Source organism: Balaenoptera borealis (genome assembly GCF_965194805.1).
Source record: "Balaenoptera borealis genome assembly, chromosome: 8".
NCBI classification, from domain to species: Eukaryota; Metazoa; Chordata; class Mammalia; order Artiodactyla; family Balaenopteridae; genus Balaenoptera; species Balaenoptera borealis.
In genome coordinates this window covers 109,793,215-109,817,651 of record NC_138865.1, presented here as the reverse complement: position 1 = coordinate 109,817,651, position 24,437 = coordinate 109,793,215, and the positions used below count along the sequence as shown (strand labels likewise).

The following is a 24,437-nucleotide window of genomic DNA, read 5'->3' as shown; positions in this document are numbered from 1 at the left end:
AACCCAGACTGCTTCATAATAGAGTATTCTCTTCAGTCATGAGTACAGAAAAGGAAATTGTCCATATTGGGAAGCCAGGATGGTAGAACAGAGGAAGTGTAAGTCTCTAGTCGCGGCTCTGTCCTGGGTTCAAGTTCTGACTTTGCCACACCCTAGCCGTGTGAGCTTGGGCAGGTCACTTCTTTGAGGTCAGTTCTCTGGTTTGTACATTAAGAACAGTAATAATACACCCCCCCCTCCGGGTTGCTATAAATCTAAAGGAAAGGAGAATTTGCAAGGGAAAGCAATCTGTGTGCTGTAAAGCCCGCTCTAAATGTTGGTTCTGTCGTTAACTCCTTGTGTGCTGCAGGTCTCGGCAGCTTGGGAAACCGTTAGCCTCAAAGGAAGAGCCTTCTGACAGCGATCTGGCCAGTGCCTCGGCAGGCAGCGCCAATCCCGAAGCCCACCTGCCCTCCATCTGCCTCAAGCAGGTGTTCCCCAAGTATGCAAAGCAGTTCAACTATCTGCGCCTGGTGGACAGAATGGCAAACCTGTTTATCCGGTTCCTGGGTATCAAGGGGACAATGAAGTTGGGACCAACAGGCTTTCGTACCTTCATCAGGTCAGTGAGACCAGCTCCTCTGGCTCGGGATTCTGGCAGGGTGGAGACCAGCCCCACATCTGGTTGGTCCCGTCTCTCTGCGCCTGGGAGAATCTGTGATGCCAGATCACGGCCCCACTTGGGGTTGGATTGGCCCAGCAGCTGGCACTGGGCCTGACACATAGTAGACTCTTGTTTGTTGAATGAATTAATGAATGTTATGGATGTGACAGTATTCACAACATTATGCTTGTGGTTGGAAAACAATTCTGCGCTACCTTGAGCTAGGTCCTTATTCATATATGAATAAGTGCCCCTTGGACTCAGACAGACCTCGTGCTTCTAAAACTGGGGTGATGTTCTCCCAGTGGTACGTGACTGAGGGCTGAGCTTTAATGAAGCCACAGCAGAGAAACAAGCCACATCTTCCAAAGTGTCAATTTCAGGAGAGAAAAGTTAAATAATTCAGTTGATAAATAATTTAATACATTTGTTCTAATATAAAAATAATGTGGTTATATTATAGAGTATAATACAAAATTTGCATGAATTTTAAACATAAAACATGAGACAAAGATATTGTGTTTTTGCCACAGCCTATAAAATAAGCCATTGCCACTTAATCTCCCGAGATTATTCATTAACTTGCCTCTACCCTCTGGGATACTTTGGGGCAGTACAGGAGCACTTACTAGCTGTGTGTCCTTGGGTAAGTTAGTGACAGTCTCTGAACCTCAATGGTCCTATAAAATGGAGATGAAACTATCAATACCCTAGGATTGTATGTTATACACCTCAGAGGAACTACCTGCCAGCATCCCATGTTGCTATTGTTTTTCTCATCATTGGTTTTAATATTTCTATCTGGCAACACAAAGTCACCCTGTTCATAGTTTTTTTCATGAAAGCAAATAATTAGAAGTCTTGAATTGGAAACCATTTGTCATATGCTTTTCTCTAAATGAATTTTATAAATTCTAACTCTAGCGCTCTGATACTCCTGATAGGATGGCATGAAGAAGTATCAGCAGGAATTTTTGCCATCTCAGTAAACCTGAAGTCATATTTGCACAGTGATTTTGAGAGGGGCTTTGTGTTAGTTTCAGGGGAAAAGAAAACCCCATGGAAAGAGCACAAGCTTTGGGGTTTGCCTTCAGAGCCAAGCACATTACTTAACAGTTGTGTGGCTTTGGGCAAATTCCTTATCTTCTGTGAGTCTCAGTTCCCTCATCTGTAAAACAGGAATAATCTCTCCCACCTTGCAGGATTGTTATGAGGTTGGGATGTAATATATCATAAAGGATCTGACCCACTGCCTAGTTTATGGGAGCTGTTTGTGAAATGGGAGTCTTATGGTTATTATTTCCATGAGGCAGAGGGAATTTTCAAGAAAGTCAACAGGCACATGTTATTTCCCTGAGAAAACTACCTAACGTGATACCCTCTGACTCATTTAAGAATTGCATTTGACTTGTAGGAATAGACACCCATCTATAAATGGTTTAAAGAGTAAAATTAATTTTTTTCTCATATAACGGGAAATTTGGCAGTGGGGCTTCTCGGGCTGGTTAATGACTCCACAATGTGATCAACTCCCCAATTTCTGTCTTTGTGCTTACCCACCCTGAGCATGTGCTTCAAGCTTCAGGGTTGCCTTATGGTCACAAGATGGCTGCTCAAAATCCAGCCATCATGGTCAAGTTCCAGGCAGGAAAAAGGAAGAAGGAAGGAAGAGCAAAAGACGTTGGTCAGATGCTTCCTTTTAACTCCTAATACAATTCTACTAAAATGTAAGAGAGAGGGAGAGATTTGAAAAAAAATTACATATCACAAGAATCACAATCTCAGTTGCCTGAGGGTGGGGTGGGGAGAGGGTGCAGGCAGGAAGGATAAACAAACCAGTGGGTGGGGTCTAGAAGGATGAGGAGGGCGGGGCTGCGGCAAAAAGAAAGGTTGTTGCCGGGCTAGTATTACCAAAGCTTTTGATTTTTCAAGAGAAGCTAGAAATATTGATTTTTATGTAAAATTTCAATGCATGTGTATACTGAATGTTGGCAATTCAGAAAATAATTCTGGGTTCAATCAAAGCATGGCGGCCCATAGGGCCCACCGGTGTGTTACCTCTGGTGTGAGAGGCTGAGGTACATATTAAGAGGACTGGTATGTTCATATACAATCTTGTAAAGAAAATTCCTGAAAAGAATTGAGAATGGTTCTAGCAGAGAAGATTCTTAAAATGCACTCAGACTGAAACTGGATGATGTCAAAAATATTGCTACAAATCTGTCTCTGTGTGAGAGGCTTTATGATTTTTCCACCCCTTTGTTCTCTATAATTAAGAACAAATATGAAAAAGATGGGTTTTTCATGTTTGCATGAAAAACCCATCTTTGTGACGTTAGCGACTATTAGGTCCTGCAGCCGTCATTCCCAACCTGTGGCCGAGTACTGTTAGGGGGAGCGATGGTGACCGTGACAAGTGACAATGTCTTCAGGTAGGGAAGAGGCAGCCGGAGCAGAAAGGCTTAGACAGTGAGCCCCTCTCCCCTCCCTCTGTACCCACCCAGCAAGTGTCCTGAGTAATTAAGGATGCAGGAAGAAATGGAGAAAACATTGCACAACTGTTAATAGATTTCTCCTTTTAAAATGTACCAAGACATCCCAACAGCAGCTTTGTTGTAAAAGATGATCTTCTCTGCTTTCAGATTTATATCTGAATGTGTTCCGTCTTGCCAGCTAAATTTAACAGCACGCGTTTTCTCTTGCTAACAACTGTTCTCTCTCTGCTTTCCACTTCAGTTTAAATTTCGCTTCATTATGAATTAATAATATTTATGCCATATGTTAAATCGAACCAAGTGCCCTTCTCTGGGGCACTGTGCCAGAGACATATTTGCTGGCTAGAGACCCTCCCTTCTGAGCTCCCACGCAAACGGCAGAAGTTGAACTTGACTTTCGTCTGTCCTACCCACTCTTTCTCTCCAAGTTCCTTGAAGAGAACTAGAGGGAACAAAATAATAAACATTCCAATTGAATTTATTTTCAGTGACCATCTCTCATAATGTGCTGCATAGATCAGCAGTTTTAGGAGTGAATTATGCTAATGCCAGTCTGGCCGTATTCTATTTTTCTTTTCCACCAAGAAATGAGAAATAATGAACTGTCATCCTCTCGTCTAGATTTAACTCTATCTAACCAGCTTGTCGTGTCATTTCCTCAGGAGGCATATAACAGTAGCACGTATTACCATGAATTAAGCACCTCTTTTCTCTCTCTCTTTTTTTTAATTCATAATAATTGCTGAGGTGTGGAGACATCTCTTTCTCTGAGAAATAGAAATTATCTGCTTCTTCAGTTTGACAGCTTTCTCGAGGGAAATGCATTTTTGTTACTTTACTTCCATCGGATTCCTAATTTGGGAGGATTTCTATGTAATTCACTAAGAACCCGTTTTCTGAACATATCCTACATCAGAATTTGACATCAACTGGCACATGCTGCATTTTCCATTTCCGCAGTCTGAAGATTAAATGGTGTGCCAAAACCGGGGTTTATTTCTAGAAAATGGAGGCAGCTTCTCCACACCTCGAGTGTTTGCTTCATGCTGGGCCATTCTGCTTGGAGATCCCCACTCGTGTCCTTTGTGGTTTCTAATCCTGGTCTCCTTCTAAATTAGAGAACGGTTTTCTCTTTTTCCTTTTTTTCCCCCTTCCACTCCCTTTTCTCATAAGGAGATATTAATACGCTTCATAATGGGTAACTGTGGGGTGTTATTCTCTGAGAGGCAGCATGGAGTGTTAGAATGTTCTGGAATGGAAGTGTCAGGGGCCCTGCCCCCACCTCTGTCATTAACTCCTCAGTGACTTTGAAAATTCCCCTGTTCTGTGATGATCTCTTTCCAGTAATATCATGAGATTTTTATGCCTGGGATATCAATAGCCTTTAAAAATAGAAACATTATTAACCAAAGTTGTCTTTCCCTCCCCCCGCAGATATTTAGAGAGTGGGTTGTTTTTTTTCTTTTTTAAACAAATATTGATTATTTGTTAGCTTTCACCTTACAGAAACCTCTCCAGGAAAAATAAGCTTCTTTTCTTTCACAGAGAAGGATGAACACAAAAGAAATTCTATAAATAGGATTTTATGGAGTGGAAAAAGTTGATTTCTAAATTTCCCATGAGATGTCTCTAGTTGTTGAGAGAAAATGGGGATGATAATTTCAAATCTTTCTAATCTTACGCTCCTAATGAACTTGAATGATTTGTGATTCTCTCCATCCTATGTGCCCATATTCTTTTGATTCTGAAAACAAACAAACAAAACAAAACCTTTCTTTAAACTGGTTCTACATCATGGAGGAAGGCTGGGAGCTGTCATATGTGCCAGGCACCGAGCTAGTCCTTAAAATAGCTTTATACGGCGAGTCGCCTTATCCTCATACAAATAAGGAAATTTAGATTGCAGAGAATGTCAATGACCTTCTCAAGGTCACATAGCAGAGTCAAGATTCAAACTCATGTGCCTTTGACTCCAAAGCTCATTTTTTCCATGTACGTTTCTAGCCTATCCTTTCTGCGGAATCTTTCTGGCTTCTCATGTTACCATATTTCTTGGATTTCTCTTCCACTGAAGAATTTATCCTATCACTCATCAGTCATTTGAAGAACTGCATCCCAGAGCATAAGGGGAAACTGTTCAAATGATTAAGAGCTACCAAGGCCTCATGTTTTTACCCCAGATTCTGAGATCATTTCTACCCTCCGAGAGCCGTATCCAAGACTGATCTGGATCCCAGCATCACTCACTGGGCCCAGAATACCACTTACACATAGTGCACACAAAACAAATTCTATACTGAGTGGGTGGATGGATGAAAAGTTCATTCCAAAATCTTAACCCTTGGAGACATTCCCTGTTTGAGTCCATTAAGAATGTTTGGTGACCACGGGGATAAACCTAGGAAAACCTGTCTCCAAGTGACCCTGGTTGTCTTACCCCCCAGCCTTATATCCCAAAGCTTCCCAACAGGGCCTCTCTAGAGGCTCCAGCCTTTCTGGGTTACCTGAGACTTTGTCTCTTGAATCTTGGGTTCTTCCTGAAGCTCTGGGCTGGGCCACCTCCCCATTTCTCCCCAAAGTTCCCAAGTCCACTACTCTATCTTCCAGGGGAGGCCTGGATGTGAATCCCAGCTGTGTGATCTTGGGCAAGCCATGTCCCTTCTCTTGAGTCTCAGCTTACCCATCATTGAAATGGGCCTAAGAACACCTCCCTCATAAAGTGGTTATAAAGATCCAGAGAGCTAATGGGCAGGAAAGGACCTGGCATGCAGATGGTGCCCAAGAAGTGCCTACAGAATCAAAATTCTTTTAAAGCATTTCCTGTCTACGGCAGCCAGCATAGATCCCTCCTTCCCCTGCCCCAGTAGCAAATGTTACCATCGACTGTGTTTGCAGGTATCACTAGGGGAGGGTAAGTTACTTTTGGAAAAGGGATAAATGGAGAACCCTCTTTGGTAAATTATGACTCCTACTAAAGGTTTGACACTTCTAATTTCTACCTGTCAGGAAAAAAATAACTATACCAGTGGTCAGTTTGGTTTCCCTTTTTATACTCCATTAACCCACAGAGCAAGCTAGGCAGGGCTCCTGTCCTGTGGGGAGCAAGTGGTCCAGAGGACATGGATACGATAATTAGAGAAAACCCGTAGCCACTCCTAATGAAGCTTTGGAAATGAACAGTGCAGGTTGTTAGAATATACCTTGGGAGAGACTGGAGCGGGTCCCCAGCAGGACCCAATAGAGATAGCCATCTCAGTGACAGGTGACATGAAAAGCTCTGCATCCACTGACATGTTGTTACTGAGTCGCAATAACTGTGTGCTGATGTGCTTTGAAGTCTGCCACTGTGACTTGTGATTGAAATACAGAGCCGGAGCCCAGGAGGAAGCAGGATGTGAATTGATGGCCTGAGGAATACAGGCAGGGAAGAAAGGAAAGAAGGGAGGGAGGAAGGGAGGGAGGGAGGGAGGGAGGATGCTGTCATATAAGGAGCACCAGCCTCGTCCAGGCACCGTGCTGGGCACACGTGTGCACATGTCAGGGGTGTGCATGGGTTTGGAGAGGGGCCTCTGGAATGCCCAAATCCTGCTTGCCAATCAACCCCCGACCTCTCGGGTTCCCAAGGGAGCTGTTCACGCAAGGGATGATGACAAATGGGAAACCAAAGAACCACTTTATCATAGCTGGGGCGACGGATGTGGACACATTTGGAAAGTTGAAAGCAGCACGCAGTGTAGTTCAGCCAAGCAGACAGCTGGCCCCAAGGTCTAGCTTTCGGGATTCCCAGGGCAAATCCAGCCTGTCTTGGGACTCGCCTCCCCGGCACGATCTGGTTCAGGGGGGAAGTGCCTCTGGACCACCTGAGGGCTGCCTGCATTCTGAACACAGAGCCTAAGTTCTTTTATTCAGACACTCTGACTAGCAAGCCCCATTTCTGCAGAATGCACAGGGCCTTCACTGAAAGGTCAGCCTCAGGCAGCCTCTGAAGGGGCCTAGATGGTTCTAGCTCTGAGAGGAAGAGGCAAAGTAGAGAGAGATCAGGAAGGGAACCAACAGTTGTCGTGGCCCAACCAGGTGCCAGGGCCTTGGGATGCCCTACCTCGTCTCCTCTTCACAACAGCCGTGTGGGTGGGTGTTATTATCTTCATTTAAGAGACCAGCAAATAGAGGCACCAAAGAAAGATTTAAGTAAATGGTCCACAGCCATACAGCTAGAAAAAGCAGCAGGGCCAGGATTTCAGTCCTGGTCTGTCTGAGGCCCAAATCATGCTCTTTTCAGCGTGCCTGCCCACCTTTCCAGACCACAGTGACTGTAATAAAGACTGCCTGTTTTATAGGTCAGGAAACTGAGGCTCAAGAAGGGGAAATATTTTAATCAGAGCCATCTGCTTCTAAGTGGTAGAGCCAGGTTCAACTCAAGACTTGCCATCCTAAAGTCCCTCCTCCTCCCAGCCCTTTAGAGCCCTAATGAACCACATTACAGGAACCCACAGGATCTGACCTCAACTCACATTTTCAGCCTCCTCTCCCATGGTTCCCTGCCATTCACCCTTCACTAGTTCCAGCTGTGGGGAGGGAGGGCCTTCCAGGCGGGGAACACAGCCCGGGCAAAGGCACAGAAGCCAGAGAGGACAGGACGGGTCGGATCTGGCAGTGACGTGTCCTCTCCTGTCTTCTGCAGGAACTGCAAGCTCAGCAGCAGCAGCTTGTCCATGGCCGCCGTGGACATCCTCTACATTGACATCACGAGGAGATGGAACTCCATGACCATGGACCAGCGGGATTCAGGTACCTGATGACTGGCCTCTGCCATGTCCTGTGGGAGGACAGAGAGGGATGGGTGGTACATTATCTGTTTCTTCTTGTTAAGGGTCAAGGTGGGGGAAGGACGAAGGTCATCCTATTGTTACCAAACCAAACTTGGGCCTGTTCGCCTGCGTGCAGTAAAGCCAATCTACTGACTCGGAGTTGTGGCGAAGGAAAGGGCAGCATTTATTGCAGGGACAAGCAAGGAGTCCAGGCAGCTCAAAAGGTCCGAGCTCCCCAGTGGCTTTCAGGGAAAGGTTTTTAAAAGCAAGGTGAGGGAGAGGTGTTGCGGGGTGTGTGATCAGCTCGTGGACATTCTTCTGACTGGTTGGTGGTGAGGTAATCGGGAGTCAACATCATCAAACTTCTGGTTCCAACCCATCTGGGGTCTATGTGCTTGTGGGCAGCATGCAGTTAACTTCTTCCACCTGGTGGGGGCTTCAGTATCTGCAAAACAGCTCAAAGGATGTGGCTCAGAATGTTATTTATAGCCCTTTAGGAGGAAGTAAAGGTCCTTGACTTTGTTTAATGACTAAACTATTATTATTTTGTTTTGCTTGACTGTTTTCCTTTGTTTCTGCATTTTCTCACTTCTCTGATTAAATTTATTCTTTGGAACTTGGGGAAGGCCTAGGAAGCTAAAGTTTTTCTACAAACAAAAAGCAGGTGGAGGACAGGGGGTGGAGAGGTAGGGTCTGTCCTGGGAAGGCTTGCTTACACTATCAGCTCTAGACATCAGTGGAGGGATGGAGCTGAGTTTGAATTCAGGAGCACTGTCCTGATTTCTGCTCCCAAGGCTGTGCCCACCCAAATCCTAATTCCACTGCTGGAATCCTTTGCCTAAAGCTTTGATTCCATTTATGTTGGAAACGGTCACTTATTCGTTGGTTGGTTCATCCCTCACCACACATTTCCTGGGCATAAGCGGGGCCAGGCCCCGGATAGACTGGAGAGAACAGCACTTGGTTCAGGCCCAGGAGGAACTGGCTCTAGAGTTGGGAAGCAGATGAGAACATAGCAGTAGCTAGTGCGATGTGTGCTAGGATGGAGGGAAGCACAGAGAGGCTGTCAGGAAGCTCAGCAGAGGAGTTCCTGAGCGAGGGGGGCACAAGGAAGACTTCCTGCAGAAGCCGAGTGGGATCAGCCGAGGGGCAGGGTGGCACACACCCCCTCCTTCAGGGCTGTTTGCCTGGTCTAGGCAGAGACACACGTGAAAGGCTCAGGTCACCCCAAGTAGCCTGGAGGGTCGGCAGCAAGGAGGGAAAGGAGAAGAGGCAGAGGTGGGGTTGCAGGAGTTGTCGAGGCCTTGAACGCCATGCGAAAGAGCTTGAGCTTGACCCCCTAGATCACGTGGGGCCGGTGAAGGATTCGGTAAGAAGAATCCACCTTTGGTGGATGAATTTCTGATCTTTTTCCTCCCAGAGGGGGTTTTTCTAAAAAGCCATAATAACCATACCTGACATTTGTTCAGCTCATCACAAAATTACAGCGGGCTCTCATGCATATTCCCTCATTAAACGTCTCTGCTGTGAACCAGTGCAGTAGGTATTAACGTTCGCATTTCACAGCCGAGTAAACTGCAGCTCAGGTGATGGCAAGGGGGCCACCCTCCACTCGGCTGCCTCCTTGCAAAAAGGACACACAAAGAGGGGGCGCCTCAGGGAGCAGTTTTGTTTTTTTTTTTTTAAGAATTTTAAGTCATTACAACAGTCGCCTCCTTTATTTATTTATTTATTTATTTTTGGCTGTGTTGGGTCTTCGTTTCTGTGCGAGGGCTTTCTCTAGTTGCGGCAAGTGGGGGGCCACTCTTCATCGCGGTGCGCGGGCCTCTCACTATCGCGGCCTCTCTTGTTGCGGAGCACAGGCTCCAGACGCGCAGGCTCAGTAGTTGTGGCTCACGGGCCCAGTCGCTCCGCGGCATGTGGGATCCTCCCAGACCAGGGCTCGAACCCGTGTCCCCTGCATTAGCAGGCAGATTCGCAACCACTGCGCCACCAGGGAAGCCCTCAGGGAGCAGTTTTCTCCTGCCATAGGGTGGCGAGGACCTGAAATCAGGGGGGTTGGGACACCCAGCTTAGAGCTGACGATGCCACTTCCTACGATGTAAGCGCGAGAAGCCGTTTCACCTCGTCCTGTCCACTTCCTCCCCCGTAAAGGGTGCCAGCAACACCAGCTCTCCGGGGTGCCGTGTGTCGGAGGGTCTGAAAGCCTGTGGGGCCCTCGTGGACAGTTCACCTTATCAGTGGGCTCCCCTTGGGGAGAATCCTGAACAGGATGCCCCCTGCCAGATCCTGCCCCGCGCCCCGGGTCTGCCCTGGGCTAGAGCTCCCTGACCACAAGGACCAGCAGCCCTTCCTGCAGGTGCCGGGACTCGGGCATCGTTTGCTAAGTGGTTTCACGTTTGATAATGCGGCTTCCAGCTGCCAGTCTTGGGTGTTTCCTACATGCTGAGCGCACTGCCCGGCACTTGACACGTGCAGCACGGGCTAGAATCCTCCCAGAGGTAGACACGATTATCTCTTTCATACAGAGAAGGAAATTGAGGCTCAGAGGCACGGCTGGTGGGTAAGGCTTTAACACCAAGCTGCCACCCTCCCCTTCCGGCTGCTTCCTCCTGCTACTGGTCCCAGAGTAAGATGACCACCCAGCTCCCTACTGCTCCCCTTTCTTAAGTTCAAAAGCAAAACTCAGGGGATACTAATACTCACTGATTCGACAAGGCGGGAGCTCCTATCGCATCTCCGCCGTCGGAGCTCCCTTCCATCCTTCCCTGGCAACCAGGAGAGGCTGGAGATGGAACGTCTTAGAAGTAGCCAGATGAATTATCATCTCCAGGACGGAGGGCGCTCATGTGACAGTTGAGCCGCCTGCTTTCTGCTGACGCCTTCAGAAAGTGAAGACGTGTTTGCTCTGCGAGCCGAATGCGGGGCGTCGTTGCAGGAGCCTGTGGAGGGGGCCAGATGAGGGGGCAGGGGTGGCAGTGGAATTATTAAATATTGAAATTGATCAGGAGTAGCAGCAGGAAGCTATTTATCATGTTTTATTGCTTCAAACTAGCATTACCATCTGGCCCCATTGTTAATTCTGAGTAGCTTTTCATGTTTTGTTTGCCTCTTAAATTGCTCCCCAGCAGTGGAATCCACAGGGGCTGCCCGCAGTACCCGCTCGGGTGAGGCTTTCCGGGGTCTGCAGCGTCTCTCTGTCTGCTGACCAAGCTAAGGAGATGAGAACAATGCTAATTTTTAGAACATACAGATGCGCAAATCTGGGGCTGGGCTCTTCCAGGCCTTTCCGCCCTGCCTCAGCCCCTGAATGTGTGGAATAACAATCCTTAGTAGTAACTGCAATTTTGAGATCACCTCCGATGTACAAATATCACTGCTAATTCTCACACCAGACCTTCGAGGTGGGGGATCAGATCCCATTTTACAGAGCAGGATTCTGAGGTTTCCAAGAGCAAAAGTGACTCGTCTGAAATCCCATAGCCAGTGAGTAGCAGAAGTTGGATTTGCACTCAAGCCTCCTACCTCCTGGCCCAGGACGCTGTCCCCAATCCAGGGCCACACCGAGCAGGGCTTGTTCATCTGAGTGACGGGGAGGGGATGGGGCTCGCGAGGCAGGGAGGTGAAAGGTCAATTCACAGAGCACAAGGAAGGCAGAACTGGAGTGGGAGCTGGTGCCTCGTCCACGCACCTGTCTCCCTTCCTCCTTGGAGCTTATACTCCTGTTCTCCTGTTTCCATCACTCCTGAAAGGAAATAATAGAGTCCAGGGTGGGGGGTCGTATAGGCAGTGAGGGCTGGGCATTGAAGCCAGGAGTGAGAAGGCTGTCTGTGCCCGTGGGCTCAGGGGCCACTGCTGTCTTAGCTGGTGCAGGCCGGGGCCCAGATGCCTCCTGAGAAGGCTGCTCGAGCACCTCTGATTCTCAAGGAGAAGGAGTTTCTGAAGCCAGCCGCGTGCTCAGGACCATTCAGGAAGCTACTGGATGTCAAAAGAAGTAAAGGCCTGGCCGGAGGTGTGGGTCCATGTGAGCTGGGGCAGCTTTACCTGCCCTAGAGCTGCTGTGGGGCTGGCAAGAAAGAAGTCAGAAGAGGGGCAGAACATGCGCTCTCAGTCTCAAAGGGCACGCACTCACTCATTCATTCACTCATTCATTCATTCAACAGACAGGTAATGAATGTGTTACCAGGTATGGGGCCCTACTGGAATATAAAGAGAAATTATTTTACAGACCCTATTCTCAAGGAAAAAAGAATAATAGTGATTATGTACTGAACATTTACTATGTGACAGAAATCAAAGATGCTTGTTATGAATTGCTTCATTTAACTCTCACGCAGCCCTGTGAGATAAGGCTGGCTATTCCCATTTGACAGATGAGAAAGCTGAGGCTCAAAGGGGTGAATTTAAGCAAGTGTGTCAAGTCTTACAGTGGGGAGCCTGGGATCTGAACCAAGAACAGCCTGCCTTCAGAGCTCATCCTTGGCCCTTCCATTACACCGTCTCCAGCCACACAAATGAAAAGGATGCACAGTTGACAGTTGTAACAGGGGGTGGCCAGAGCTCCCATGGGGGAAGCAACAAAGGAGGGAGCCGTGCGGGTGAGGAGAGAACACAAGCAAAGCACTTAGCATGGTGGGCGACCCAGAAAAGGCGCTCGCTACTCGTTCTGTATCCCCGAGGGCCTGGCACATCGACCAGAGCACGCAAAAGCATCTCACTTGGTGCCCAGTGAATGTTCAATGAGCAGACGAATGCCAATATAAAAAATGTCCCCCATCCCCAAAGCAGGGCCTTCTGAGTGTGAGAACCATGGCTTATACTAGCGGTGGTCTATAGGGGTCTCCCTCTGCTTTCCTACTGTCCAGTGTAAAACGCCAGCCCATTTGAATAAGACCATCACCCCGACCCAAACCCCAGTGTGTCCAAGTGCTAATGCACCTTTCCTTTCTGGAAGCCAGCCCAGACCTTCCTTCTGCCCTAATGAGACTTTGGTACCCACCAAGGGGCTTAACCAGATTCCCGATGCTCAAGGCCCTTATGAACCTTTATTTGACCTGCATGAGGAGACCCTACTATTGAAATGGAGAAGAAAAAGTGGTGTTTAAAAAGACTAGAGGGGGAAAAAAAAAAACAGTAAGAAAAAAGCATACATATTATGAAATCTAAATCTCAGACCATCCTTTTAAATAGGCTCGTTATTGATTGCTTTTTTAAATTGGACCTCAGGTGCACAGAACTGGATTAATCATAATCCTTGGTTCGTGAGACGCTTCCATCCTGGTCCATGCATAGCCTGCTCTATTTAGTTAGCTTTTTTTTTTTTTTTAATTTATTTATTTATTTATTTATTTATGGCTGTGTTGGGTCTTCGTTTCTGTGCGAGGGCTTTCTCTAGTTGCGGCAAGCGGGGGCCACTCTTCATCGCGGCGCGCGGGCCTCTCACTGTCGCGGTCTCTCTTGTTGCGGAGCACAGGCTCCAGACGCGCAGGCTCAGTAGTTGTGGCTCACGGGCCCAGTTGCTCCGCGGCATGTGGGATCCCCCCAGACCAGGGCTCGAACCCGTGTCCCCTGCATCGGCAGGCAGATTCTCAACCACTGCGCCACCAGGGAAGCCCCTTAGTTAGCTTTTTGAATTAGTTATTTTTAATAATGGGATAAGCATCCACACACTCTCGTGACCCAAAGCAAAAGCTGGGACTCGACGATCACACGCGTTTAACACGTGGCTCTCCCCCAAAACCAGCCCATTTCCCACCTCTTTCCACCTGAGGAGCCCTCAGCTGCATCCCATGCCCATCGCTCCCTAAACAGACTGTCTTCCTCTCTTAAAATGCCAGTGACTACTTAAGACTTGGTGGAATTTCGTAATATGCAATCTCACACTCTGCAGCAGGCCAGTGTAATTGTCAATTGTCATTTAAAAAAAAAAAAAAGATTTCAATTTCCAATTCTAGAATTTCTAGCAGAGCACAGAAATCTAAAAAAGGGTGTTATCCGCAAACTTGGGGTGTAGTAGCCCTCTCATTGCCCAGAACCAAACGAAGAAACACATTTGTCGGTGAAGAGGCAGTTATGTTATGTAAATTGCACTCACGAACACCTCCTTATCATTGAGACTTTGTTCTCTACTCTTCCCAGAGTGGAATTCACTTCTCTGTGGCGAGAGACTAGGATGGCATCAAGATTAGGCAATAAAAGGCAGTATCACTGGCATCATCTGTGAGAGACAAACATTTCAATTGCAAAGGGAACACTTGAGCCCAGCATCTAGGTGTCTGGTCCATCTAACCCACAACTGACAGCTAGGGGCTTCAGAACAGCTTTGTTCACTTTGCAGCCAGATTTTTTGCTGTTTTAAGATATAGACTAGAGGTCCTCCCAGTAAGCAATGGAAACATGATTGCAAAGCAAGAAAGAAAATGGACTGGAGAGTCTTTCCCACCCACGTGAGCACACATGTAACACCCACGTATGCGTGTTCGGCCCACACCTTGCTTGCAGAGGAAAAATCAGAGTGGCATAGTTTAATGTCTCATATGTGCTGTAGACTCTTTGACCAAAATAAGAAACATTTCTTCCACTGCTTGAAGAACTCCTGAGCTACATGCCTGCCTTCGTGGGGCTGCCTGGGTTTGACTGGCAGTATAGCCAAAGCCACGGGCTGTGGGATCAGACAAACCTGGCTTCAAATCTGAGACCGGTAAATTGCAAGCTGTGTAGTCTCCGCAGGTTATGTAACTTCCTCTGAGCCTCACATTCATCTTCTGAAAAGGGGAGATAACAATGGTGCCCACTTCATAAGAACATTGATACGGCTGAAAAGGGACAAAGCAGAAAGCGCTCAGAGCAGGGTCTGACTAGGAAATGCTCAGTAAGCAGGGGCTGCTTCTATTGATATCACCTGGCTCTGACTGCACCCCTCTCCCGGGACATGCTTCCTGGGCACCTACTCGTGCCAGGCGCTCTGCAGGTGCTGGGAACAGACAGGAAGAAACGCCTGCCTGGAGACGCTCGCCGCCTGTGGGAGGGATGGCATGTGGTGGCAGCAGGCCTTCCCTCGGAGCCGACAGAGTGCCAGGGCCTCCCCTCCTTTCCCTCCAAGACGGCCCTCACCGGCCTTTGGCCCGGATGGCTGCTATCAACAGACCAGGGTCTGGCTGCCCCGTCCTCGCGCCCCCGCCCCTTTGTCCTACACGGCACTGTTGGAGGGTTGGCTGGGAAGAGGAACCCATGTGTCCAACTCAAGGGAAGTAGGGGTGGGGGGTGGACACTGTGAAGCTGGGGACCTTTGGCAAGAAATGCAACACTGCCAGCTTCAGGGCTGCCGGGCCTGGAGAGTCAGGGCCAGTTTCTCCCCACGTGTGCCACGGTCTCCAAAGACCAGCTTTCCCCTCTCCTCTGCACGTCTGCTCTCACACTGTGGGTGCTTCTGCCCTGGGCTGGCTGCGGCGGCCTCCAGCCCTCTTCCTGTATCACCTCTCAACCCGGACTCCACCGTCAGCCGCCTGCAGTCGCTGGTCGCACGACTACAGCTCCAGGGCGAGCGAGTGAGAACCCTTCCCCCTGTGCAGCGACCCCTCCGCTCACTAGCCCCACGCTCACTCGTTCCAGCCAAGGTGGCCGGCCACTTCGGAGGACCTCCATCGGGGCCACTTGCCTCTGCCCGAAGCCCCCACCCCTCACACACCACTGCCCAGGCCCTCCTCGCAAGGCGCCGCCCTCAGGCTGGGCCAGGTCTCCCTTCCCACGGGCTCCAGCAGCTTCCAGCCCCGCTCCTCGCCAACACCGATCACAGTGCGAAGTAAACACCGTGGAATGAGTGTGTGGCATCTGCCCCTTGAGCTAGACTCACCTCCATGACGCCAAGCTGTTCCTGCCTTAACGAAGCCCAGCTCTGTGCCTGGCACATAGTAGGTGCTCAGCAAACGTGTGCGGGATGGAGGAGGGACGGGACCCTGACGATCAGCTGACATCTGTGGGTGTCTGAGTCTCGTTACTGTCTCTCACCAAATTTCCTCAGTCGACTTATGCAAATCATCTGCCTCCTCTACTTTCCTCAGCTGAAATGAGCCCCAACTGAAATGTATGTGGTTAACAACGTACTGAAATATTTAAAAGTATTTTTACTTGGAAGGTTTAGCGAAGCCTCACTTATACATATACATGGATGGCCCCCTCCCTCCTCGGTACAGGAGGCGGGTTTCACGCGGTGCCTCGCACCGTGTCTGGCACGAGCGATGATCTTCAGCCTTGAAATTATCTCAAAGTCAGATGGGCCTCCCTGGATGTGTGCCCTACACGCTTACAAAATAGTCAGTGTCAGAACTATTTTTAATAAAAGCAAGCGAGCCAACAGAAATGCCAGCTCGCCCTCCCCGCACAGACGCTTATCTGGGGCTGCTGCCCTGCAAGCCGCACCTTCTGTAATGACTGTCCCCTCGGCGAGGGTCGCCTGGAGACGCGTGATCACCGCCACAGCCCCTTCATCGGAGCACCTGATCTCCATCTTCCTGTCCATCACCTCCAGGGCATGGGAACAGGATCTCCGCCATTGTCTGGTCCTACCCCCAAAAAAAGAGACAAAAGGAAAAAAGTGGGATGAATTTTTTTATGCAGCTCTTTCCTTTTCTTCATCCCAGATCTTGCAGGAACAGCGGCAGCAGGATGGAGGTTGTGGGAAAAGCATGAGCCATGAACCAGCGAGTCAGCCAGGCTGAGTTTGGTTCCTTGCACCTCCCATCTTGGAGCCCAGGGTGGGGGTGTGGGGGCACTTCAGCTCCAAGAGCCACAGTTTCCTTTAAAACGGGCCAGTGACGTCCTCCTTGGGTTGTTGTAAGGCTTTAGTTAGTAAGTGTACCCCTGGCTCTTCTTTTAATTTGTTTTAACCACCATTGTCGTTCTTGACATGTGTGCGTGCTTTCAGATTACAAGAGTCTTCCAATCCACTTGTGCACTGAAAGCTCACACTCCCCCTGAGCGTGGTCTTGTTCCCACGACCCCACTCAGGGAGGAGGAAACCGAGGCTCAGAGTGGTAAAGAGGGGTCCTGAGCCTCCATCTTGTGCAGCCTCAGGAAGTGACAACACAGATGAGTAAAGACGGAAGGACTACTGCCAATCCCCAAACATCCCCAGGCTGAGGCATCCGTAAGGTGGGCGGAGCTGTGTTTGGTAAGACCGTCAGGGAGACGTGACCAATGACAGACGCATCCTCCGCAACCCCTCCCCCCATCTGCTCCTCTACTACCAAGGAGTCAGGATACAGGGTCACACAGGCTTTACTGCTACAAAGCTCTGCACTTGACACTCCTCACAGCACCGCTATTTAGAGTTGAGGAAATGAGAATTAGACCGGTTGGGGCCACCTCCAAAGGCACCTCGCTAGTAAACAGCAGTGCTTGGACAAGGACCCACGTCTTCTAACTAAATCTTCTCCAACATGGTGCCCCTTAATGTGACTGCTGGTGATTGACACAAATATGAGCTACATTTATGGATTTTTAAAAATTAATAGACAATTTTTTTGGAAAAGTTTTTTTGTTTAATAAATTTATTTATTTATTTATTTCGGGCTGTGTTGGGTCTTCATTGCTGCGCACGGGCTTTCTCTAGTTGTGGTGAGCGGGGCCTTCTCTTGTTGCAGAGCACAGGCTCTAGGTGCGCGGGCTTCAGTAGTTGTGGTGCATGGGCTCAGTAGTTGTGGCTCACGGACTCTAGAGCGCAGGCTCAGTAGTTGTGGCTCACGGGCTTACTTCTTCTGCGGCATGTGGGATCTTCCCGGATCAGGGTTCGAACCCATGTCCCCTGCATTGGCAGGCAGATTCTTAACCACTGAGCCACCAGGGAAACCCCTTTGAAACAGTTTTAGATTTACAGAAAAATTGAGCAGATAGTACAGAGAATTCCCATATACTCCCCAAACACATACTCTTTCCTCTATAGTATCTTGCATTAGTATACATTTGTTAGTTAATAAACAAATATTAATATATTATTATTAATTAAAGTCCATAGTTCAAAGTTCACTCTGTGTTGTATGTCCTATGTGTTTTGACAACTGCATAATGTAATGTATCCAGTACAGTACCATACAGAATGTTTTCACTGCCCTGAAAATCCCCGGTGTCCCACTTATTCATCCTCCCCCCACCCTGAATCCCTGGCATCCACTGATCTTTTTACTGTCTTCATAGTTTTGCCTTTTTCTGAAGGTCATATAGTTGGAATCGTACAGTATGTAGCCTTTTCAGTACTGGCTTCTTTCACTTAGCAATGTGCATTTAAAGGTCCTCCATGTCTTTTTGTGGCTTGATAGCTCATTTCTTTTTATCTGTGAGTAAAAGTCCATTGAATGGATATGCCACAGTTTGTTAATCCATTCACCTATTTAAGGACATCTTTGTTGCATACAATTTTTGACAATTATGAATAAAGCTGCTATAAACATTTGTGTGCAGTTTTTTTTTTTGTGGACATACGTTTTCAAAATGGGCAAATACCTAGGAATGTGATTGCTGGATCATATGGTAAGACTACATTTAGCTTTTTAAGAAACTGCCAAACTGTCTTTCAAAATGGCTGTACCATTTCACACTCCCACCAGCAATGAATGAGAGTTCCTGTTGCTCCACATCCTTGATAGCACTTAGTATTGTCAGTTTTTTAAATTTAGCCATTGTAATAGGTGTGTAGTGGTATACCACATTGTTTTAATTTGCAGTTTCCTAAAGACATATGATGTCAATCATCTTTTCATATGCTTATTTGCCATTTGTATATCTTCTTTGATGAGATCTTTGCCCACTTTTTTTTCTTACTGTTGAGTTTTAAGAGTTCTTTGTATATTTTGGATACAAGTCTTTTATCAAATATGTCTTTTGCAAATATTCTCTCCCAGTTTATGTGGCTTATCTTTTCATTCTCTTAACAGTGTCTGTACAGAGCAGAAATTTTTAATTTTAATAAGGTCTAACATCAATTTTTTCTTTCATGGATTTTGCTTTTGGTGTTGTGTCTGAAACTTCATAGCCAAATCCAAGGTCCCCTAGATTTTCTCCTGTTATCTTCTAAAACTTGTATAGTTTTGCATTTTACATTTATGTCTATGATCCATTTTGGGTTAATTTTTGTGAAAGGTGCAAGGTCTGTGTCTAGATTCTTTTTTTTTTTCCTTTTAAATATGGATGTCCACTTGTTCCAACACCATTTGTTGAAAAGACTGTCCTTTCTCCATTGAATTTCCTTTGTTCCTTAGTCAAAGATCAGTTGATTATATTTGTGTGAGTCTGTTTCTGGGCTCTGTATTCTGTTCCATTGATCTAGTTGTCTGTTCTTTTACTAATACCGTGTTGTTTTGATTACTGTAACTATAGTAAGTTTTGAAGTTGGGTAGTGTCAGTCCTCTATGTTCTTCTTCTTTAGGATTGTGTTGGCTATTCTGGTCTTTTGCCTTTCCCATATAAATTTTAGAATCAGCTGGAATCAGTCAATCGATTTTAGAATCAATATTCACCAAATAACTTGCTGGGATTTTAATTTGGATTGTGTTGAATCTATACAGTTGGGAAGAACTACCATCTTAACAATATTGAGGGTTCCTGTCCATGAACATGAAATATCTCTCCATTTATTTAGATCTTTTATTTCTGTCATTCAGATTTCTTAGTTTTCTTCATATGTATCTTCCATATGTTCTGTTAGATTTATACCTAAGTATTTTATTTTATTTTACTTTACTTGGGTGCTAATATAAATGATGTTGTGTTTTTAATTTAAAATTCCAAGTGTTTGTTGCTGGAATATAGGAAATCAGTTGACTATTATAGAATAACCTTGTACCCTACAATGTCACTATAATCACTTAGTTCTAGAAGTTTGTCAATTTATTGGGATTTTCTACATTGACAGCCGTGTCATTTGAGAATAAAGGCAGTTTTATTTCTACCTTTCCAATCTTTTGGTATACCTTTTCTTTTCTCTTCTTGTCTTGTTTTGTCTTGTCTTATTGAATTAACTAAGACTCCCAGTGCAATGTTGAACAGGAGTGGTGAGAGGGGACATCCTTGTCCTGTTCCCAGTATTAGGTGGAAAGCACTATTTTCTCAGCATTAAATATGAAGTTAGCTGTAGGGTTTTTGTAGCTATAGGTTTTTGTAGGTTTTTCTTCATCAAATGGACAAAGTTTGGGGGCTTCCTTGGTGGCACAGTGGTTGAGAGTCTGCCTGCCAATGCAGGGGACATGGGTTCAAGCCCTGGTCTGGGAAGATCCCACATGCCGCGGAACAACTGGGCCCGTGAGCCACAATTACTGAGCCTGCGCGTCTGGAGCCTGTGCTCCGCAACAAGAGAGGTCGCGATAGTGAGAGGCCCGCGCACCGCGATGAAGAGTGGCCCCCGCTTGCCACAACTAGAGAAAGCCCTCGCAGAGAAACGAAGACCCAACACAGCCATAAATTAAAAAAATAAATAAATAAAAATTAAAAAAAAAAAAAATGGACAAAGTTCCCCCCTGTTCCTAGCTTGCATAGAGTTTCAGGGTTTTTTTTTTTCTTTTTTCTTTTTTCTTTTTTATCATGAATGAGTGTTGGATTTTGTCAAATGCCTTTCCTGCACCTATTGACATGATCATATGATTTTTCTTCTTTAGCCTGTTGATGTGATAGATTACATTCATTGATTTTTGAATGTTGAGGCAGCCTTGCATATCTGGAATAAATCTCATTGGTTGTGGTGTATAATTCTTCTTATACATTATTGGATTCTACTTGCTAATATTTTGTTGAGGATTTTTGCATCTATGTTTATGAGAGATATTGATCCATAGTTTTACCTTTCTAGTAATGCCATTATCTAGTATTGGGGTAATGTTGACCTCATAAAATGAGTTAGAACATATTCCCTCTGCTTCTATATTCTGTAAGAGATTGTAGAGAATTGGTATCATTTCTTTCTTAAATGTTTAGTAGAATTTATCAGTGAAACCATCAGGGCCTAGTGCTTTCTGTTTTAGAAGGTTATTAATTTTTGATTTAATTTCTTTAATAGATATAAGCCTATTCAGTTTAGCTATTTCTCTTTGTGTGAGTTTTGTTGAATTGTGTCTTTCAAGAAATTGGTCCAGGACTTCCCTGGTGGCACAGTGGTTAAGAATCCACCTGCCAATGCAGGGGACATGGGTTCGAGCCCTGGTCTGGGAAGATCCCACATGCTGCGGAGTAACTAAGCCCGTGTGCCACAACTACTGAGCCTGTGCTCTAGAGCCCGCGAGCCACAACTACTGAGCCCACATGCCTAGAGCCCATGCTCCACAACGAGAGAAGCCACCGCAATGAGAAGCCCGCGCACCACAACAAAGAGCAGCCCCCACTTGCCGCAACTTAGAGAAAGCCCACGCGCAGCAATGAAGACCCAACACAGCCAAAAATAAATTAATTAATTAATTTTAAAAAGAGAGAAATTGGTCCATTTCATCTACGTTATCAAATTTGTGGACACAGAGTTATTCATAATATTCCTTTATTATCCTTTTAATGTCTGTGGGATCAGTAGTGATAACCCTCTTTCATTTCTGATATTAGTCATTTTAATTACTGAATAGTAGTCTAGTAATCTCTCTTTTTTTCTTGCTTAGCCTGGCTAGAGGTTTATCAGTTTCATTGATCTTTTTATAGAACCAGCTTTTGGCTTAATTGATTTTCTTTATTGCTTTCCTGTTTTTAATTTCATTGATTTGTGCTCTAGTTTTTGTTATTTCTTTTCTTCTGCTTACTTTGGATTTAATTTGCTCTTCTTTTTCTAGTTTCCTAAGATGGGAGTTTAGATAATTGATTTAAGATCTTTCATTTTGTTTAATATATGCATTCAAGGCTCTAAATGTCCCTCTAAGTACTACTTTCACTGCATCCCACAAAATTCATTAAGTTCTATTTTTATTTTCACTTAGTTAAAAATATTTTTAAATTTCTCTTGAGACTTATTTTTTGACCCATGTATTGTTTAGACATGTGCTATTTAATCTCCAAATATGTGGAGAATTTTCAGCTGTCTTTCTGTTATTGATCTTTAGTTTAATTTCATTGTGGTATGAGAGCATACTTTGTATGATTTCTATTCTTTTAAATTTGTTAGGTTATGTTTTATGGCTGAGAATATAGTCTATCTTGGTAAATGTTCTGTGTGAACTGAAAATAATGTGTATTCTGCTCTTGTTGAATAAGGTATTTTATACATGTCAATTAGATCCAGTTGATTGATGGTGCTGTTCAGTTCAACTATATCCTTACCAATTTTCTGCCTGCTGGATCTGTCAATTACTGATAGAGGGGTGTTGAAATCTCCAACTATAATAGTGGATTTGTCTATTTCCTCTTGCAGTTCTATCTGTTTTACCTCACATATTTTGACACTCTGTTTTTAGCTACATACATGATAAGGATTGTTGTCTTCTTGGAGAATTGACCCCTTTATCATTAAATAATGCCCACCTTTATCCCTGATAGTTTTCTTTGTTCTGCAGTCTGCATTGTCTGAAATTAATATAGCTACTCCAGCTTTTTGTTTTTTAGTTAGTGTTAGCATGATATATCTTTCTCCATCCCTTTACTTTTTATCTATATCTTTATGTTTAAAGAGGGTTTCTTGTAAACAATATATAGTTGGATTTTGCTTTTTTAAATCCACTCTAACAATCTCTTTCTTTTAATTAATATATTTAAACCATTCACATTTAAAGTGATTATTGCTATAGCTGGATTACTATTTACCATGTTAGTAACTGCTTTCCATTTATTTCCCTTGTTCTTTGTTTCTTTTTTATCTTCCCCTCTTTTTCTGCCTTCTCTGGTTTTAATTAAGCATTTTATATGATTTCATTTTCTCTCTTAATATATCAGTTATACTTCTTCTTTAAAAATTAGTGGTTGTCCTAGAGTTTGCAGTGTACTTTTTCAGCTAATAAGCCCATTTTCAAATAGTGCTATACCACTTCCCAGGGAGTGCAAGTTCCTTGTAAAAGAGTACTCCCAATTCCTCCCCCCTTCCCTAATAACTTTGCTGTGACTCATTTCACTTATTCCTAAGCTATAATCACCCAACACATTGTTGCTATTATTACTTTGAACAAACAGTTATCTGTTAGATCAGTTAAGAATAAGAAAAATAAAAAAGATTTATTTTACCTTCGTTTATTCCTTTTCTGATGCTCTTCTTTTCTTTATGTAGATCTGAGTTTCTGACCTAGATCATTTTCTTTCTCTCTGAAGAGCTTCTTTGAACATTGCTTGCAAGGCAAGTCTATGGGCAACAAATTCCTTCAGTTTTTGTTTGAGAAAGTATTTCTCCTTCACCTTTGAAGGATAATTTCTCTGGATACAGAATTCTAGGTTTATGGGATTTTTCTTTCAACGTTTAAGATATTTCACTCCTCTCTCTTCTTGCATGGTTTCTGATGAGATGCTGATGTAATTTTTTTTCTTATTCCTCTATAGGTAAGGTGTTTTTCCCCTCTGGCATCTGTCAAGGTTTTCTCTGTCTCTGGTTTTCTACAGTTTGGATATGATATGTATAGGTGTTAATTTTTTGGTATTTCTCCTGCTTGTCATTCTCTGAGCTTCTTGGATCTGTGGTTTGGATGTCTCATTAATTTTGGAAAATTCTCAGCCATTATTACTTCAAATATCTCTTCTGTTCCTTTCTTTTTTCTCCTTCTGGTATTCCCATTGTATTTCAAGCCTTTTATATTGTCCCACTGTTCCAAGACATTCTCCTTTACTTTATTCTTTTTTAAAAAGTTCAGTTGATTATAGTGAGGTGAATGGAGTTAGAGTCTGTCATACAGAGTGAAGTAAGTCAGAAAGAGAAAAACAAATACAGTATGCTAACACATATATATGGAATCTAAGGGAAAAAAAAAAAGGTCATGAAGAACCTAGTGGCAAGACGGGAATAAAGACACAGACCTACTAGAGAATGGACTTGAGGATATGGGGAGGGGGAGGGGTAAGATGTGACAAAGTGAGAGAGGAGAGTGGCATGGACATATATACACTACCAAACGTAAAATAGATAGCTAGTGGGAAGCAACCGCATAGCACAGGGAGATCAGCTCTGTGCTTTGTGACCACCTAGAGGGGTGGGATAGGGAGGGTGGGAGGGAGGGAGATGCAAGAGGGAAGAGATATGGGGACATATGTATATGTATAACTGATTCACTTTGTTATAAAACAGAAACTAACACACCATTGTAAAGCAATTATACTCCAATAAAGATGTTTTAAAAAATTCAATTTATTTATACTAAAAAACAAAAACAGTTAACCCATTTCTCCCCCACCAACCCCCCACCTTTGGCCACCACCAATTTGTTCTCTGTTATCTATGAACTTGGGTTGGGTTTTTTAATTTGTTTTTTGTTTTTGTTTTAGATTCCATATATAAGAGAGATGCACAGTATTTGTCTTTCTCTGTTCTGTCTTATTTCACTTAGCATAATGCCC

At 45.1% G+C, this 24,437-nt stretch overlaps 1 protein-coding gene across 4 annotated transcripts in view; it reads left to right on the top strand.

Annotated features, from left to right (window-relative positions):
* TTLL11 (tubulin tyrosine ligase like 11) overlaps positions 1 to 24,437 on the top strand; it is a 257,240-nt gene that overhangs the window by 212,204 nt on the left and 20,599 nt on the right. For all 4 annotated transcript variants that reach the window (XM_082402239.1, XM_082402238.1, XM_082402241.1 and 1 more), the window contains 2 exons: positions 350 to 601; positions 7,820 to 7,926. In XM_082402239.1, coding sequence (XP_082258365.1) covers positions 350 to 601; positions 7,820 to 7,926 — 359 coding nt within the window. The remainder of the gene's footprint in view (positions 1 to 349; positions 602 to 7,819; positions 7,927 to 24,437) is intronic.